The sequence below is a fragment of the Coregonus clupeaformis genome, chromosome 18 (genome assembly GCF_020615455.1).
Source record: "Coregonus clupeaformis isolate EN_2021a chromosome 18, ASM2061545v1, whole genome shotgun sequence".
Taxonomy (NCBI): domain Eukaryota; kingdom Metazoa; phylum Chordata; class Actinopteri; order Salmoniformes; family Salmonidae; genus Coregonus; species Coregonus clupeaformis.
The window spans coordinates 4,786,223-4,806,222 of record NC_059209.1 but is presented as its reverse complement, the minus strand read 5'-3'; the positions used below and the strand labels follow the sequence as shown (position 1 = coordinate 4,806,222).

Here is a 20,000-nt window from a genome sequence, read left to right as displayed (position 1 = left end):
TACTAGCTGAGCTACAGAGGACTTGTTTGAGTGAGTGTGTTTGTGTGTGTATGTCTGTGTCTTTGTCTGTCTGTGCCTGTGTCTGTGCCTGTGTCTGTGTCTGTGTCTGTGTCTGTGTGTGTGTGTGTGTGTGTGTGTGTGTGTGTGTGTGTGTGTGTGTGTGTGTGTGTGTGTGTGTAAATGCTACATGTTAAGGGAGTGAACATTGCTTTGGCAGTATCTCCTTATTTTCTCTGTTCAGGAAGTTGTCCAATAGAAATGGGTTTTTGTTGTAAAACGTTTTGAACACACCCCATATTTCCTTCTCTCTTCAGACTTCAATGAGTGCCTGGAGAAACCACAGGTTTGTGGAAGCAACACCACTTGCCTCAACACCATCGGGAGCTACCACTGCCAGTGTCTACCTGGGTTCAGATCTAACATAACCAACGTCACTAGACACTGTGAGGGTGAGTCCACCGAAAGGGTATCATTGCTGTGTGTGTGTGTGTGTGTGTGTGTGTGTGTGTGTGTGTGTGTGTGTGTGTGTGTGTGTGTATGTATGTGTGAGTTGATAGAGGCTGGCGCTGAACCTGAATCTTGTCTTGATTGATTGAATGCATTAATTTGATAATTAAAAGTTGAATGCTGCTGATTGAGGAATATATCCAATAAAGCCAGAAGTCTTCTTTCCATTGTGGTCCTCTTGCCTCTGCAGACATCACTGAGACGTGTCGTATAACCGCTTGTTTGTTTACAAGCTATTAATGTGGTCTTGATCGGCATGGCAACGGTTGTTGTGGAGACCAGTGGAGGCTGCTGAGGGGAGGACGGCTCATAATAATGTCTGGAACTCAGCGAATGGTAACCATGGAAACCATGTGTTTGATGTATTTATATACCATTCCACTGATTCCGCTCCAGTCATTACCACGAGCCCGTCCTCCCCAATTAAGGTGCCACCAACCTACTGTGGTGGAGACCCTGTTTGGTTTGTGCCAGTGTGATTGACAGGTAAGACAGGTGTGTGTACTTGCGTGTCTGTGTGTGTGTGTGTTTGATGCGAGGGTCTCAGCTTTGCTTGTGTGTGTGTGTCCACTAAAGATGAGGATGAGTGTGTGTGGGTTCCCCCGGTGTGCGGCGCTCTGGGCACGTGCACAAACACATCTGGCCAATACACCTGCACTTGTCCGTCAGGGCTCAGTAACCATGGCAACAACACTGCCCCCTGCACAGGTGAGGTGGCTGAGGCCATGCTAGCCCTGACCCCTGACCTCTTACCCCTGACCTCTAACCCCTGACTCTCTCTCACTATCTCTCTTTCTCTCACTCTTTCTCTCTCTCTCTCTCTCTCTCTCTCTCTCTCTCTCTCTCTCTCTCTCTCTCTCTCTCGCTCTCCTTCTCTTTCTCTTTTTCTTTCTCTCTCTCTCCATAATGTTCCTCCAACTGTTACTCTTCCTCCTTATCATCATCAATTTCTCCCCTGTACACTCATCTCTCTCTTTCTCTCTCTCTCCCTCAGACATAGATGCGTGTAATGTAACCGCTGGTATCTGTGGAGTGGGCGGGGACTGCCAGAACCAGAAAGGAAGCTACAGTTGCCTCTGTCACCCTGGATACAGTAACTACGGCAACAAACAGGCACAGTGCTCAGGTGATTGTAGAATCTGGTACCATGATGCATTACTTTCCACGACACGATACAATAAGATAACTTTGTCTCTTAGAAGAGGAAGGCCTGGATTGGAAATAAAACTAGGCTCCTATTTTAAAAGTCCTAAATTACAGCTATATCTAACATAACATAACATGAGCAGCCAGTAAACATTCCCCCGTTTCAAGTTTATTTGTCACGTCCTCTGCATCCATTTTTCTGTTACAGTGTTCAGAGTTTGTTATAACCAATGTATTGATGTGATTATGATATGCTATAGGTCAGGCCCTATTGGTCACGTTCATGCGATGCATACATGTGTCAAATCAAATCAAATCAAATGTTATTGGTCACATGCGCCGAATACAACAGGTGCAGACATTACAGTGAAATGCTTACTTACAGCCCTTAACCAACAGTGCATTTATTTTTAACAAAAAAAGTGTTGAGAAAAAAGAGCAGAAGTAAAATAAAATAACAGTAGGGAGGCTATATATACAGGGGGGTACCGGTGCAGAGTCAATGTGCTGGGGGCACCGGCTAGTTGAGATAGTTGAAGTAATATGTACATGTGGGTAGAGTTAAAGTGACTATGCATAAATAATTAACAGAGTAGCAGCAGCGTAAAAAGGATGGGGTGGGGGGCAGTGCAAATAGTCCGGGTAGCCATGATTAGCTGTTCAGGAGTCTTATGGCTTGGGGGTAGAAGCTGTTGAGATGTCTTTTGGACCTAGACTTGGCACTCCGGTACCGCTTGCCGTGCGGTAGCAGAGAGAACAGTCTATGACTAGGGTGGCTGGAGTCTTTGACAATTTTGAGGGCCTTCCTCTGACACCGCCTGGTATAGAGGTCCTGGATGGCAGGAAGCTTGGCCCCAGTGATGTACTGGGCCGTACGCACTACCCTCTGTAGTGCCTTGTGGTCAGAGGCCAAGCAGTTGCCATGTAAAGAGAGTACGGATTGAGGGAATAGGGAATGTTTTTCCTAAACAAATTAGGGATTTCGGTAACAGAACTTTTCAGTCAGAAATGGCTGTAATTATGTTGCAGCTTCAACAACAGGGACAGCGCAATAAACACTGTTGATGTTCTGTGGTGGTCGCTGCAGCAGGGAGGAGAGAGAGACAACGGGTGCTAGTGTCGTATATGATGAATGGTGGTCATCATTGCTGTCAACAAAAGAGTCCATCTATGCTGCATCGTGTCAGAAGTTTTTATTCATACCACGAGGTTACAGCATAAATTACAGACACGCGTTGTCTGGAGAGCAGTTGCCTCGAATTATAATAACCGCTCTGGGGTTTATTGTCTAAAACCCTTCTTATATAGACACTGCCAAAATAAGGGTTACCCCCTCTTCTGGCCAATCCCCAGTCTCCCCTGTCTACAAGACACTTCCGGTCTGTTGTATTTGGCGTCACACCCAAAACATTCCCTCTTGCTACTAACACAAACAACATTCCATTTCTCCATGAAAAACATTTAACACAGACATAATCCAATACACTACACTAGTCACACAGTCACTCGCTGTCTTTGTTTTTTTAACACAGAGCAGCAAGTCTGAGCACAATCAAATAAATTGCGGTCGGACTACCTCTAGTCATTTGTGTGTCTTAATTATTTAATCAAACAGTGTGTTTAAAGCATCAGACAAGCTCAGTGAAAATAGTTGATTTGATTAAAACACGTAGGATGTGTCTATATATGGGAAAATACACATTTTATAACTTCGACCAATCGAAGCCCTAGAAGACATCGCTACTAACTGTTCTTTTTCTGATTGTTTGTCCTCTCTTCCTCTCCCCATGTGTTTATTTTAATGTTTGTGTACTCTCTCTCTCTCTCTCTCTCTCTCTCTCTCTCTCTCTCTCTCTCTCTCTCTCTCTCTCTCTCTCTCTCTCTCTCTCTCTCTCTCTCTCTCTCTCTGTCTCTCTCTCTCTCTCTCTCTCTCTTTCTCTTTCTCTCTCTCTCTCTCTCTCTCTCTCTCTCTCTCTCTCTCTCTCTCTCTCTCTCTCTCTCTGTATCTCTCTCTCTCTCTTTCTCTCTCTCTCTCTCTCTCTCTCTCTCCCTCTCTCTCTCTCTCTCTCTCACTGTCTCTCACACTCTCTCTCTCTCTCTCTCTCACTGTCTCTCACCTCTCTCTCTCTCTCTCTCTCTCTCTCTCTCTCTCTCTTTCTCTTTCTTTCGCTCTCTCTCGCTTTATCTCTCTCTCTCTTTCTCTTTCTCTCTTTCTTTCTCTCTCTCTCTCTCCATAATGTTCCTCCAACTTTTCCTCTTCCTCCTTATCATCATCAATCCCTCCCCCTGTACACTCATCTCTCTGTTTATCTCTCTCTCCCCTCAGACATAGATGAGTGTAATGTAACTGTCTGGTATCTGTGGAGTGGGCGGGGACTGCCAGAACCAGAATGGAGCTACAGTTGCCTCTGTCACCCTGGATACAGTAACTACGGCAACAAACAGGCTCAGTGCTCAGGTGATTGTAGAATCTGGTACCATGATGCATTACTTCCCACGACACGATACAATAAGATAACTTTGTCTCTTAGAAGAGGAAGGCCTGGATTGGAAATAAAACTAGGCTCCTATTTTAACAGTCCTAAATGACAGCTATATCTAACATAACATAACATGAGCAACCAGTAAATATTCCCCCGTTTCAAGTTCATTTGTCACGTCCTCTGCATCCATTTTTCTGTTACAGTGTTCAGAGTTTGTTATAACCAATTTATTGATGTGATTATGATATGCTATAGGTCAGGCCATATTGGTCACGTTCATGCGATGCATACATGTGCCATGTAAAGAGAGTATGGATTGAGGGAATAGGGTGTCACGATCGTCTGAAGAAGCGGACCAATACGCAGCGCGTGGAGGAACATAATGACTTTATTTAATAAAGCAACCACGAAAAAACAACAAATGACGATAGTGAAGTCCTCTGTAACACTGACAGAAACATGGAACAAAAACCCACAACCCCAAGGTGAAAACACACAGTATAAATATGGCTCCCAATCAGAGATAACGAGCCGACAGCTGACACTCGTTACCTCCGATTGGGAGTCATTGACCAAACATAGAAAAAACAACCTAGACTAACCAACATAGAAATACACCCAAGTGAAATGAACAACCCTGGCTCAAAATCAAAGTCCATAGAGCCAGAGTGTCACAGTACCCCCTAAAGGTGCGAAGCTCCGAGCGCACCAGCAAACAGTCTAGGGGAGGGTCTGGGTGGGCGTCTGTCTATGGTGGCGGCTCAGGCACTGGTCGTGGTCCCCACCCCACCATAGTCACTACCGCTTGTGTAACCTCCTCCACATGACCACCCCCCAACTAAACCCCACAGGATTAAGGGGCACACTGGACCAAGAGGCATCACCGGACTCAGGGGCAGCACCGGACTAAGGGGCAGCACCCCGGACTAAGGGGCAGCACCGGACTAAGGGGCAGCACCGGGCTAGGGGGCAGCACCGACTAGGGGCAGCACCGGCCTAAGGGGCAGCACCGGACTAAGGGGCAGCACCGGGCTAAGGGGCAGCACCGGGCTAAGGAGCAGCACCGGGCTGAGGGGCAGTACCGGACTAAGGGGCAGCTCCGGACTAAATGGCGGATCCTGGCTGGCTGGCTCTGGCGGATCCTGGCTGGCTGGCGGATCCGGGCTGGGCGGCTCTGGCGGATCCGGGCTGGGCGGCTCTGGCGGATCCTGGCTGAACGGCTCTGGCGGATCCTGGCTGAACGGCTCTGGCGGATCCTGGCTGAACGGCTCTGGCGGATCCTGGCTGGACGGCTCTGGCGGATCCTGGCTGGAACGGCTCTGGCGGATCCTGGCTGACGGCTCTGGCGGATCCTGGCTGGGCGCTCTGGCGGATCCTGGCTGGGCGGCTCTGGCGGATCCTGGCTGGACGGCTCTGGCGGATCCTGGCGGAGCGGCTCTGGCGGATCCTGGCTGAGCCGGCTCTGGCGGATCCTGGCTGGACGGCTCTGGCGGATCCTGGCTGGACGGCTCTTGGCTGGCTGGACGGGTCTGGCTGCTCATGGCTGGCTGACGGATCCGGCTTGCTCATGGCTGGCTGACGGATCTGGCTGCTCTTGGCTGGCTGACGGATCTGGCTGCTCTGGCTGGCTACGGATCTGGCTGCTCGGCTGGCTGACGGATCTGGCTGCTCATGGCTGGCTGACGGATCTGGCTGCTCTGGCTGGCTGACGATCCCGCTGCTCAGGCTGCTGACGGATCTGGCTGCTCTGGCTGGCTGACGGATCTCGCTGCTCATGGCTGGCTGGCGGGATCTGGCTGCTCATGGCTGGCTGACGGTGCTGGCTGGGCGCTGGCGGTGGAGCGGACCCCAGCCTCGGAGGTGGTCATCACCTCCCGCAGGCGGTTCCCATCTGCAGGGCTGCTCTTGCTGGACCCGAACCTGGGCTTCCAGTCTTGCACGGAAGCTGCCTCCTGCTGATTCCATCGCTGGTGTATGATTCTGTCTGGCGGAAGGCTCTAGCGGCTCCCTGTCTGGCGGAAGGCTCTAGCGGCTCCCGGTCTGGCGGACGGCTCTGAAGGCTCATGGCAGACGGGCGGCTTTGCAGGCTCAGTGGCCCCAGACGGGCGGCTTATGCAGCGCTTGGCAGACGGGCAGTTCAGGCGCCTAGGGCAGACGGGCAGTCAGGCGCCGTTGAGCAGACGGGCAGTTCAGGCGCCCAAAGCCATGTGCCCCCGTAAATTTTTTGGGGTTGCCTCCGTCCTTCCGACGATGGCCCTGCTGCTGTCGTTGCTCCTCTCCTGCCAGGTTCTCCCCCTTCATCGCCCTCCGGTACCGAAACGGCCTCCTCCTGCGTTATCTGTCCCCAACCGAGGAGGACATCCACCAAGCGTTTTCTCCTTACCCGGCGCTTCCTCCCCAAGAAATGTTTGGGTAGTACTCCCGGAGCTTCCAGCCTTGCCTCCGTGCTTCCGCCTCCATACCACCTCCTCTCTGCTTTAGCTTCCTCCAGCTCTTCACGAGGGCGGTGATATTCCTCCGGTTGTGCCCAAGGACCCTTTCCAGCCCGTATCTCCTCCCATGTCCACGAATCCTTTGGAGGCGTCCATAAATCCTGTGTAGGTAGGTCCTGTTGCCGTTTGTTACGCTGCTTGGTCCTCTTGTGGTGGGTTTTTCTGTCACGATCGTCTGAAGAAGCGGACCAATCGCAGCGCGTGGAGTGAACATAATGACTTTATTTAATAAAGCAACCACGAAAAAACAACAAATGACGATAGTGAAGTCCTCTGTAACACTGACAGAAACATGGAACAAAAACCCACAACCCCAAGGTGAAAACACACAGTATAAATATGGCTCCCAATCAGAGATAACGAGCCAACAGCTGACACTTTCGTTACCTCCGATTGGGAGTCATTGACCAAACATAGAAAAAACAACCTAGACTAACCAACATAGAAATACACCCAAGTGAAATGAACAACCCTGGCTCAAAATCAAAGTCCATAGAGCCAGAGTGTCACATAGGGAATGTTTTTCCTAAACAAATTAGGGATTTCGGTAACAGAACTTTTCAGTCAGAAATGGCTGTAATTATGTTACAGCTTCAACAACAGGGACAGCGCGATAAACACTGTTGATGTTCTGTGGTGGTCGCTGCAGCAGGGAGGAGAGAGAGACAACGGGTGCTAGTCACACAGTCACTCGCTGTCTTTGTTTTTTTAACACAGAGCAGCAAGTCTGAGCACAATCAAATCATTTGCGGTCCGACTCCCTCTAGTCATTTGTGTGTCTTAATTATTGAATCAAACTGTGTGCTTAAAGCATCAGACAAGCTCAGTGATAATAGTTGATTTGATTAAAACACGTAGGATGTGTCTATATATGGGAAAATACACATTTTATAACTTCGACCAAGTACTACTAACTGTACTACTAACTGTTCTTTTTCTGATTGTTTCTCCTCTCTTCCTCTCCCCATGTGTTTATTTTAATGTTTGTGTATTCTCTCTCTCTCTCTCTCTCTCTCTCTCTCTCTCTCTCTCTCTCTCTCTCTCTCTCTCTCTCTCTCTCTCTCTGTCTCTGTCTCTCTCTCTCTCTCTCTCTCTCTCTCTCTGCTCTCTCTCTCCTCTCTCTCTCTCTCTCTCTCTCTCTCTCTCTCTCTCTCTCTCTCTCTCTCTCTCTCTCTCTCTCTCTCTCTCTCTCTCTCTCTCTGTATCTCTCTCTCTCTCTCTTTCTCTCTCTCTCTCTCTCTCCCTCTCTCTCTCTCTCTCACTGTCTCTCACACTCTCTCTCTCTCTCTCTCACTGTCTCTCACACTCTCTCTCTCTCTCTCTCTCCCTCTCTCTTTCTCTTTCTTTCGCTCTCTCTCGCTTATCTCTCTTTCTCTTTCTCTCTTTCTTTCTCTCTCTCTCTCCATAATGTTCCTCCAACTTTTCCTCTTCCTCCTTATCATCATCAATCCCTCCCCTGTACTCTCATCTCTCTTTTTATCTCTCTCTCCCTCAGACATAGATGAGTGTAATGTAACCGCTGGTATCTGTGGAGTGGGCGGGGACTGCCAGAACCAGAATGGAAGCTACAGTTGCCTCTGTCACCCTGGATACAGTAACTACGGCAACAAACAGGCTCAGTGCTCAGGTGATTGTAGAATCTGGTACCATGATGCATTACTTCCCACGACACGATACAATAAGATAACTTTGTCTCTTAGAAGAGGAAGGCCTGGATTGGAAATAAAACTGGCTCCTATTTTAACAGTCCTAAATGACAGCTATATCTAACATAACATAACATAACATAACATGAGCAGCCAGTAAACATTCCCCTGTTTCAAGTTTATTTGTCCCGTCCCTCTGCATCCATTTTTCTGTTACAGTGTTCAGAGTTTGTTATAACCAATTTATTGATGTGATTGTGATATGCTATAGGTCAGCCCTATTGGTTACATGCATGAGATGCATCGTGTCATGTAAAAGAGTACGGATTGAGGGGAATAGGGAATGTTTTTCCTAAACAAATTAGGGATTTCGGTAACAGAACTTTTCAGTCAGAAATGGCTGTAATTATGTTACAGCTTCAACAACAGGGACAGTCGATAAACACTGTTGGATGTTCTGTGGTGAGTCGCTGCAGCAGGGAGGAGAGAGAGACAACGGGTGCTAGTCACACAGTCACTTTCGCTGTCTTTGTTTTTTTAACACAGAGCAGCAAGTCTGAGCACAATCAAATCATTTGCGGTCCGACTCCCTCTAGTCATTTGTGTGTCTTAATTATTTAATCAAACTGTGTGTTTAAAGCATCAGACAAGCTCAGTGAAAATAGTTGATTTGATTAAAACACGTAGGATGTGTCTATATATGGGAAAATACACATTTTATAACTTCGACCAATCGATTGGTCGAAAGCCCTAGAAGACATCGCTACTAACTGTTCTTTTTCTGATTGTTTCTCCTCTCTTCCTCTCCCCATGTGTTTATTTGAATGTTTGTGTATTCTCTCACTCTCTCTCTCTCTCTCTCTCTCTCTCTCTCTCTCTCTCTCTCTCTCTCTCTCTCTCTCTCTCTGTCTCTCTCTCTCTCTCTCTCTATCTCTCTCTCTCTCTCTCTCTTTCTCTTTCTCTTTCTCTTTTTCTTTCTCTCTCTCTCTCTCCATAATGTTCCTCCAACTTTTCCTCTTCCTCCTTATCATCATCAATCCCTCCCCTGTACCTCATCTCTCTTTTTATCTCTCTCTCCCTCAGACATAGATGAGTGTAATGTAACCGCTGGTATCTGTGGGTGGGCGGGGACTGCCAGAACCAGAAGAAGCTACAGTTGCCTCTGTCACCCTGGATACAGTAACTACGGCAACAAACAGGCTCAGTGCTCAGGTGATTGTAGAATCTGGTACCATGATGCATTACTTCCCACGACATGATACAATAAGATAACTTTGTCTCTTAGAAGAGGAAGTCCTGGATTGGAAATAAAACTAGGCTCCTATTTTAACAGTCCTAAATGACAGCTATATCTAACATAACATAACATAACATAACATGAGCAGCCAGTAAACATTCCCCTGTTTCAAGTTTATTTGTCACGTCCTCTGCATCCATTTTTCTGTTACAGTGTTCAGAGTTTGTTATAACCAATTTATTGATGTGATTGTGATATGCTATAGGTCAGGCCTTATTGGTCACGTTCATGCGATGCATACATTTGTCATGTAAAGAGAGTACGGATTGAGGGAATAGGGAATGTTTTTCCCCTAAACAAATTAGGGAGTTTCGGTAACAGAACTTTTCAGTCAGAAATGGCTGTAATTATGTTACAGCTTCAACTAACAGGGACAGCGCGATAAACACTGTTGATGTTCTGTGGTAATTCGCTGCAGCAGGAGGAGAGAGAGACAACGGGTGCTAGTCACACAGTCACTCACTGTCTTTGTTTTTTTAACACAGAGCAGCAAGTCTGAGCCAGGCCCGGCACAATCAAATCATTTGCGGTCCGACTCCCCTCTAGTCATTTGTGTGTCTTAATTATTTAATCAAACTGTGTGTAAAAGCATCAGACAAGCTCAGTGAAAATAGTTGATTTGATTAAAACACGTAGGATGTGTCTATATATGGGAAAATACACATTTTATAACCCGACCAATCGATTGGTCGAAAGCCCTAGAAGACATCGCTACTAACTGTTCTTTTTCTGATTGTTTCTCCTCTCTTCCTCTCCCCCATGTGTTTATTTTAATGTTTGTGTACTCTCTCTCTGTCTCTCTCTCTCTCTCTCTCTCTCTCTCTCTCTCTCTCTCTCTCTCTCTCTCTCTCTCTCTCTCTCTCTCTCTCTCTCACTGTCTCTCACACTCTCACTCTCTCTCACTCTCTCTCTCTCTCACTGTCTCTCACACTCTCACTCTCTCTCACTCTCTCTCTCTCTCTCTCTCTCTCTCTCTCACTGTCTCTCACACTCTCACTCTCTCTCACTCTCTCTCTCTTTCTCTTTTTCTTTCTCTCTCTCTCTCTCTCCATAATGTTCCTCCAACTTTTCCTCTTCCTCCTTATCATCATCAATCCCTCCCCTGTACACTCATCTCTCTTTTTATCTCTCTCTCCCTCAGACATAGATGAGTGTAATGTAACCGCTGGTATCTGTGGAGTGGGCGGGGACTGCCAGAACCAGAAAGGAAGCTACAGTTGCCTCTGTCACCCTGGATACAGTAACTACGGCAACAAACAGGCACAGTGCTCAGGTGATTGTAGAATCTGGTACCATGATGCATTACTTCCCATGACACGATACAATAAGATAACTTTGTCTCTTAGAAGAGGAAGGCCTGGATTGGAAATAAAACTAGGCTCCTATTTTAACAGTCCTAAATTACAGCTATATCTAACATAACATAACATGAGCAGCCAGTAAACATTCCCCTGTTTCAAGTTTATTTGTCACGTCCTCTGCATCCATTTTTCTGTTACGGTGTTCAGAGTTTGTTATAACCAATTTATTGATGTGATTATGATATGCTATAGGTCAGGCCCTATTGGTCACGTTCATGCGATGCATACATGTGCCATGTAAAGAGAGCACGGATTGAGGGAATAGGGAATTTTTTTCCTAAACCAATTAGGGATTTCTATGACAGAACTTTTCAGTCAGAAATGGCTGTAATTATGTTACAGCTTCAACAACAGGGACAGCACGATAAACACTGTTGATGGTCCTCTGTAGCTCAGCTGGTAGAGCACGGCGCTTGTAACGCCAAGGATGTGGGTTCGATCCCCGGGACCACCCATACACAAATAAATGTATGCACGCATGACTGTAAGTCGCTTTGGATAAAAGCGTCTGCTAAATGGCATATTATTGATGTTCTGTGGTGGTCGCTGCAGCAGGGAGGAGAGAGAGACAACGGGTGCTAGTCACACAGTCACTCGATGTCTTTGTTTTTTTTAACACAGAGCAGCAAGTCTGAGCACAATCAAATCAATTGCGGTTGGACTCCCTCTAGTCATTTGTGTGTCTTAATTATTTAATCAAACTGTGTGTTTAAAGCATCAGACAAGCTCAGTGAAAATAGTTGATTTGATTAAAACACGTAGGATGTGTCTATATATGGGAAAATACACATTTTATAACTTCGACCAATCGATTGGTCGAAAGAACAGATGACTATTGGTTGACCAAGATAGTTTTTAGTCGGGGACAGCCCTAGAAGACATCGCTACTACCTGTTCTTTTTCTGATTGTTTCTCCTCTCTTCCTCTCCCCATGTGTTTATTTGAATGTTTGTGTATTCCCTCTCTCTCTCTCTCTCTCTCTCTCTCTCTCTCTCTCTCTCTCTCTCTCTCTCTCTCTCTCTCTCTCTCTCTCTCTCTCTCTCTCTCTCTCTCTCTCTCTCTCTCTCTCTCTCTCTCTCTCTCTTTCTCTTTCTCTTTCTCTTTTTCTTTCTCTCTCTCTCTCTCTCTCTCTCCATAATGTTCCTCCAACTTTTCCTCTTCCTCCTTATCATCATCAATCCCTCCCCTGTACACTCATCTCTCTTTTTATCTCTCTCTCCCTCAGACATAGATGAGTGTAATGTAACCGCTGGTATCTGTGGAGTGGGCGGGGACTGCCAGAACCAGAAAGGAAGCTACAGTTGCCTCTGTCACCCTGGATACAGTAACTACGGCAACAAACAGGCTCAGTGCTCAGGTGATTGTAGAATCTGGTACCATGATGCATTACTTCCCACGACACGATACAATAAGATAACTTTGTCTCTTAGAAGAGGAAGTCCTGGATTGGAAATAAAACTAGGCTCCTATTTTAACAGTCCTAAATTACAGCTATATCTAACATAACATACGCCACATGACCAAAAATCTCATTCCAAATTCATGGACATTAATATGGAGTTGGTCCCCCCTTTGCTGTTATAACAGCCTTCACTCTTCTGGCAAGGCTTTCCACTAGATGTTGGAACATTGCTGCAGGGACTTGCTTCCATTCAGCCCCAAGAGCATTAGTGAGACGGGCACTGATTTTGGGCGATTAGGCCTGGCTCGCTGTCGGCGTTCCATTTAATCTCAAAGGTGTTTGATGGGGTTGAGGTCAGAGCTCTGTGCAGGCCAGTCAAGTTCTTCCACACCGATCTGGACAAACCATTTCTGTATGGACCTCTCTTTGTGCACGGGGGCATTGTCATGCTGAAACAGGAATGGGCCTTCCCCAAACTGCTGCCACAAAGTTGGAAGCACAGCATTGTCTAGAATGTAATTATATGCTGTAGATTTCAGATTTCCCTTCACTGGAACTAAGGGGCCTAGCCAGAACCATGAAAAACAGCCCCAGACCTTTATTCCTCCTCCACCAAACTTTACAGTTGGCACTATGCATTCAGGCAGGTAGCATTCTCCTGGCATCCGCCAAAGCCAGATTAGTCAGTCGCACTGCCAGATGGTAGCGTGATTCATCACTCCAGAGACGTGTTTCCACTGCTCCAGAGTCCAATGACGGCGAGCTTTACACCACTCCAGCCGACCGCTTGGCGTTGCGCATGGTGATCTTAGGCTTGTGTCGGCTGCTCGGCCATAGAAAACCATTTCATGAAGCTCCCGACAACCGTTATTGTGCTGATAATGCTTCCAGAAGCAGTTTGTAACTCTGTAGTGAGTGTTGCAACCGAGGACAGATGATTGTTACACACTGCGCGCTTCAGCACTTTCGGCCGTCCCATTCTGTGAGCTTGTGAGTCGTACCACTTTTGCGGCTGAGTTGATGTTGCTCCTGAACGTTTCCCACTTCACAATAAAAGCATTTAGAGTTGACCAGGGCAGCTCTAGATGGGCAGATATTTGAATGAACTGACTTGTTGGAAAGGTGGCATCCTATAACGGTGCCACGTTGAAAGTCACTGAGCTCTTCAGTAAGGCCATTCTACTGCCAATGTTTGTCTATGGAGATTGCATGACTTTGTGCTCGATTCTATAGCACCTGTCAGTACGGGTGTCACTGGAATAGCCAAATCCACTAATTTGAAGGTGTCCACATACTTTTGTATATATAGTGTAGCATAACATAACATAATATAACATAATATAACATATTAACATATTTACAACTGTAATATCTTATGTTTCACCGAGTCGTGCTGAGCGCGACACGGATAATATACAGTTGGCTGGGTTTTTCCGTATATCAGCAGGACAGAACAGCTACATCCGGTAAGATGAGGGGTGGGGGTGTGTGTCTAGTTGTCAATAACAGGTGGTGCGCAATTACTAGTATTAAGGTAGTCTCGAGGTATTGCTCGCCTGAGGTAGAGTAACTCATGATAAGCTGTAGACCATTATCTACCAAGAGAGTTACCACTGTGTGTAAAAGCTTCCAGTAGACAAGGAAAAAACTGACAACCATTCTCTCTCTGCGGCCACCGGACTATTTGCATTGACCCCCCCTCCACTAACCTGTACCCCCGCACATTGACTCGTACCGGTACCCCCTGTATATAGCCTCATTATTGTTATTTTTACTTTAGTTTATTTAGTAAATATTTTCTTAACTCTATTTTCTTAAAACTGCATTGTTGGTTAAGGGCTTGTAAGTAAGCATTTCACAGCCCATGTGACAAATAACATTTGATTTGATTTGAGAACATAACATAATATAACATAACGTAACATAATATAACATAATATAACATAATATAATATAATATAGCATAACATAACAAATGCCATCTACTGTAGCAGACGATTTTGATTCTACATCTGCATTGCTTGCTGTTTGGGGTTTTAGGCTGGGTTTCTGTATAGCACTTTGTGACATCTGCTGATTAAAAAGGGGCTTTATAAATACATTTGATTGATTCAAAAGTGATTTACAACAGTGAGTGGATACATATTGGTCGGCTGCTCCATATTACAGTAAGGTCTTCCTTCTGTTGCTGTAGATTGTTGTTACAATTTTTCCCCGGCAGCTTTATCTTTCCTTCACCTTTCTTATTGCACTACATTAGAGCCAGGGCCTATGGCCGCTATATAGTAGGGCAGGGTTCTTCAATTCCGGTCCTGGAGGCTAAACACCTCTGTTTTTCATCCTCTCCTTCTAATCAGGGGCTAATTCCGACCTGGACACCAGGTGATCAATTAACTACCAGTAGATACAGAGAGTGTTTCGACCCTCCAGGACTCCAGAGTGAAACCCTTAGTGTGTCATTTGGGATGTGCTAGGATTTACCATGGTAACATTTCAGCACTAGTGGGCTGTGCGTTTCTGGGTGTTTTAATCTCCTCCTACTTCCTCTGTCTCATTCTTCACTGTTATCTTAGTTAGTTGGTATCTGATGTAAACATGGTTACCCATGGCAACAACCTGGTTACAGCATGATAAAGGATGTCACAATTTTCATTTATGTTTTGTTGTTTTGGGATTGTGTTGTTGTGTATTGTCGATCCAGGTGTATACTGTGTTTTGTAATATGTACATGTTGTGTTGTGTCATCAAGGTGTGATTAGTGTGTTGTGTTTCCTTTAGTACTTCCCTGTGACCAGTTCAAGCGGATGAGACTCCTGACAGGTGAGTTTTACAGTACCTGGACCTGATATCCTTATACAGCAGCTAACCCATAACATATAATCTCTCCATTATGCATCATTGACTTAATGAGGCCCATTCTCCCACATTCTGATCTGTAGCTAACATGTTTAATGGGAGGCCTGTTCTTTCATTCTAGATCTGTGCTACCATTTTAATGGCTTTCTATTCATTCTAGATCTAGTTAACCATGTTTGATGGGGAGGCCTGTTCTATTCATTCTAGATCTGTAGTTGAACCATGTTTGAATGGGGGGCCTGTTCTATTCATTCTAGATCTGTAGTTAACCATGTTTGAATGGGGAGGCCTGTTTATTCATTCTAGATCTGTAGATTGAACCATGTTTGAATGGGGAGGCCTGTTCTATTCATTCTAGATCTGTAGTTGAACCATGTTTGAATGGGGAGGTCTGTTCTATTCATTCTAATCTGTAGCTAACCATGTTTGAATGGGGAGCCTGTTCTATTCATTCTAGATCTGTAGTTGAACCATGTTTGAATGGGGAGGTCTGTTCTACTCATTCTAATCTGTATTACCATGTTTGCTTTGAATGATATAATTTTTATTACGTTTATAAATATTCCTTCTTGCCCCATACTTATTCTCTCTTTCCCCCCTCTCTGTCTCTCTCTCCCCCCTCTCTCTCTCTCTCTCTCTCTCTCTCTCGCTATCTCTCTGTCTGTCTCTCTCGACTATTTAAAAAAGTTGTTTTAATTAATATTTTTAAATACTATCTTCTGTGAATATGTATGCCTTGCTATATATATTTTCCCCACATAAATGTAATTAAATTATCCTCTCTCTCAGACTGTCCCAGTTTAGCTGGTCTCCTGTCTCTGATAAACTGTCTGCTTTAACTCTGGGCCGCAGCTGGAGGATGAAGAGGTGTTACTGGAGGTAAACCACATACACACACCCCCCCACACACACACACACACACACACTCCCCGTCCTATCCTGTTTCTATTTCTACTTCCGTTTAATTCTTCACGGAGATGGTCGTCCTCCTGTCTCACATTCCTAAACCACGCCGGGAGGTGAGTGGGTTGCTAGGCCGCCATGGAGGACTCCATGAGCTCATCGGGCCGCTGCTCAGAACAACCACACCACCATGGAACAACCACACAGTAACACACACTCCTGAACACACACACACCACTCCTACCACACACACACACTCCTGAACACACACACACACTCCTAACACACCACCACTCCTACCCCACACTCCTGACACACACCCACACCCACACTCCTAACACACACACACACACTCCTGAACACACACACACACTCCTAAACACACACACACACACTCCTGAACACACACACACACACACACTCCTAAACACACACACCACTCCTAACACACACACACACTCCTGAACACACATACACACACACACACACACTCCTAACACACACACACACTCCTGACACACACACACACACTCCTAACACACCCACACACATCCTACACACACACACTCCTAACACACACCCCACATCCCCCTTCCTTACTCCTTGTCCTTATACCCAGCGACCCAGCTTGCAGTTAGGGGAGGGGACAGACTCCTGCCACTGGGCCGATCAGCCTGGCGCAATACATGTCGCTCAACTGACACCAGCTGGGAGACAGCCACCCGGCAGCGGGGCGTACGTAGCTACTCTTTCGTCATCAGCATCATCAACATCACCATCATCATCATCATCTCTATACTACGTATATATCTTTTATACCTGTAATAAAAAAATAAAAGATTCGGATTTCCTGCTTATTCCTCTTTATTCCAGGAATCTTCCACAGATACCTAAAAACCTGAATTTTGAAATTACAAAAATTCTATTAGTAACTTTGTTTCTTTCTGTGCTTCCCAGGTTTCTCTGCTGGGTTGGTGTGTTACAAGACACTGGAGAGATCTGTCAACAACTCCTTCCAGTACCTCACTGACACGGACACACACCAACCCTGTGGCGTCAAAGCCTAGCTACCAGATCGTTCCAAGGTGGTAACAGCTCTCTCAGTAACCCAGCAACAGACCACCTCCCGCCCACCTGTCATCCTCACCTTCAAACATCTACAGGTATGTAAATATTTGTTAATATATTAATTATGAATCAGTACCTATCAAAAGTTTGACACACCTACTCATTCAAGGGTTTTCTTTATTTGTACTAATTTCTACATTTAGAATACTAGTGAAACATCAAAACTATAAATACACATATAATCATTATAACCAAAAAGTGTTAAACAAATCAAAATATATGTTTTATTTAAATTCTTCAAATAGCCACCCTTTGCCTTGATACAGCTTTGCACACTCTTGGCATTCTCTCAACCACCTTCACCTGCAATGTAGAAAATATTAAAAATAAAAGAATTACCCTTGTATGAGTAGGTGTCCAAACTTTTGAGTGATATGTATTAAAATTTAATATATAAGCCATTTACACTTTTATCCACTTACTATCTGCATATATTTTCTTTTTGTGTATGGGTGGTCCGGATCACCCACTACCTTGGCGTTACAAGCCCACGCTCTACCAATTACTACAGAGGACCACATTATAATATATTATAATCTACATCAACAGCTAGGACTTATTAATATTTTCAAATTCATTTTCTCTTACTACTACTAAACTTAAAAATATATACTTAAACACTTTTTAATACATTTTGTCATTTTGTTTTATGTTTAGCTCATATAAAGAATACAGAATTATGCATCAAGGCGTCTGTAATAGAATACGTGTCAAAAACAGAGTGTAGGCATTTATAATAAATGTATTTTTATAGCTTTCAAAATATTTCTGACAATGGTGGAGGAGTGCCATCGGTGGCTTCAAACACCCCCTGTCAGGCATCTAGTGTATATATGAAACACGCCCCCTATCTGTCATCTAGTGTATATATGAAACAGCGCCCCCTATCGGTCATCTATGTATATATGAAACAGCGCCCCCTATCAGGCATCTAGTGTATATATACACACCCCCCTACTCGCCATCTAGTGTATATATAACCGCCCCTATCGTCATCTAGTGTATATCATAGCAGCCCCCCTATCGTCATCTAGTTATATATATACAGCGCCCCCTATCACATTTATATATGAAACAGCCCCCCTATCAGGCATCTAGTCTATATATGAAACACCCCCTATCGCATCTTTATATATAAACGCCCCCCTATCTCATCTAGTTATTATAACCCCCCTTCGTCATCTAGTTATATATGAACACCCCCTATTCCATCTATTTATATACCCCCCTATCTCCATCTGTTTTATGAAACTCCCCCTATCAGGCATCTAGTGTATATATAAACAGCCCCCTATCGGCATCTAGTGTATATATGAACATCCCCCTATCAACCATCTAGTGTATATATGAAACAGCCCTCCTATCAGTCATCTAGTGTATATATGAAAGCAGCGCCCCCTATCTGCCATCTATTTTTACACCCCCCTATCAGGCATCTAGTTATATATAACAGCCCCCCTACTCTCATCTAGTGTATATGAAACAGCCCCCTATCAGGCATCTAGTGTATATATGAAACAGCGCCCCCTATCTGCCATCTAGTTATATATAACAGCCCCCCTATTCATCTGTTATTATGCGCCCTATCGCATCTTTATATATAATCATTGAGGCGCCTACCTGAGCTTTGCATTGGGGCAAAACAATCTGCATAACATATGCTAAAACGGTTATTAGCTTCTCGGTAGCTGGGTTTCAATCCAATCTACTACATTTACATTTTATCATTTTAGTGCGTCTTATCCACTTCATGAAGCAATTGGGTTAAGTCCTTGCTCAGAGCACATCCGATTTTTCCTTCGGGTTAACCAGCGATCTTTCAGTTACTGCATGCTCTTAACCACTAAGCTACCTGACTAACATAACATATCTACAACTGTTATTTGGCTTCTCGTTAGCTAGGTTTCCATCCAGTTACACAATTTTCATATTCTAAAATCTGCATCAAAACATATGCAAATTTTTCCCCAGAATGTGTTTCCATCAACTGTACTTGTTGCGGATAAAATTATGTGTGTGATACATAGTGCACATAAAAATACCTTTTGTATTCAATTCCCATGTACCGAATAAAAAATTACAAGTTAAATGGATTTCCATCATCTTTTCAACTCTACTATGGTTTCCTCACAAAAATAATGTTGCTTATATAGTGAGTGTTCCCCCTCTGGTATTGGCACCTGCCTCTATCAACAGTAGTAATTGCATATAGCTACATATATTATTATAAAAAAACTTTTTCATATTTGTCAAAAACCATTCAAGCTTATCGATATCATTCACCAAATAAATTATTTATTGAGGAGCATCAAGCTCATCACCTAGCACTTTCCGCACCCTGTGAGTTCCTCATGCTTATTTAATCTGAGCCTAATAAACTTCATTCCCGCCAGTCTGTAACCACACAACATGTCATTGTGGAACCATCAAATTTAATTAGTAGGACCCCACAACATTTCCTTACGTAGTGGGAGGACCAGACAACATGTTGAGTGCAGTGGGGACCACACAACATGTCGTGTGTCGAACCACAAATGTTTATGTGAGTGAACCAACATGTCAGTCGTAGTGGGAGGACCATCAGCATATTGGTCGTAGTGGGAACCACAACATGTCAGTGCGGTGGGAACCCCCATGTTATCTTAGTGGGAGGACCACACAACATGTCAGTCGTATGGGAGGACCACACACATGTTGATCTAGTGGGAACTTCTACTAGTGGAGACCCGATGTCTTCTAGTGGAGGACCACACAACATGTTAGTCGTAGTGGGAGACCA

General features: G+C 45.0%; 1 protein-coding gene across 1 annotated transcript in view; it reads left to right on the top strand.

Annotated features, from left to right (window-relative positions):
• LOC121564738 (adhesion G protein-coupled receptor E5-like) overlaps positions 1-20,000 on the top strand; it is a 65,764-nt gene that overhangs the window by 9,314 nt on the left and 36,450 nt on the right. Inside the window, exons 3-8 of the mRNA XM_045227041.1 lie at positions 315-449; positions 1,502-1,633; positions 8,124-8,255; positions 9,358-9,486; positions 10,713-10,844; positions 12,158-12,289. Coding sequence (XP_045082976.1) covers positions 315-449; positions 1,502-1,633; positions 8,124-8,255; positions 9,358-9,486; positions 10,713-10,844; positions 12,158-12,289 — 792 coding nt within the window. The remainder of the gene's footprint in view (positions 1-314; positions 450-1,501; positions 1,634-8,123; positions 8,256-9,357; positions 9,487-10,712; positions 10,845-12,157; positions 12,290-20,000) is intronic.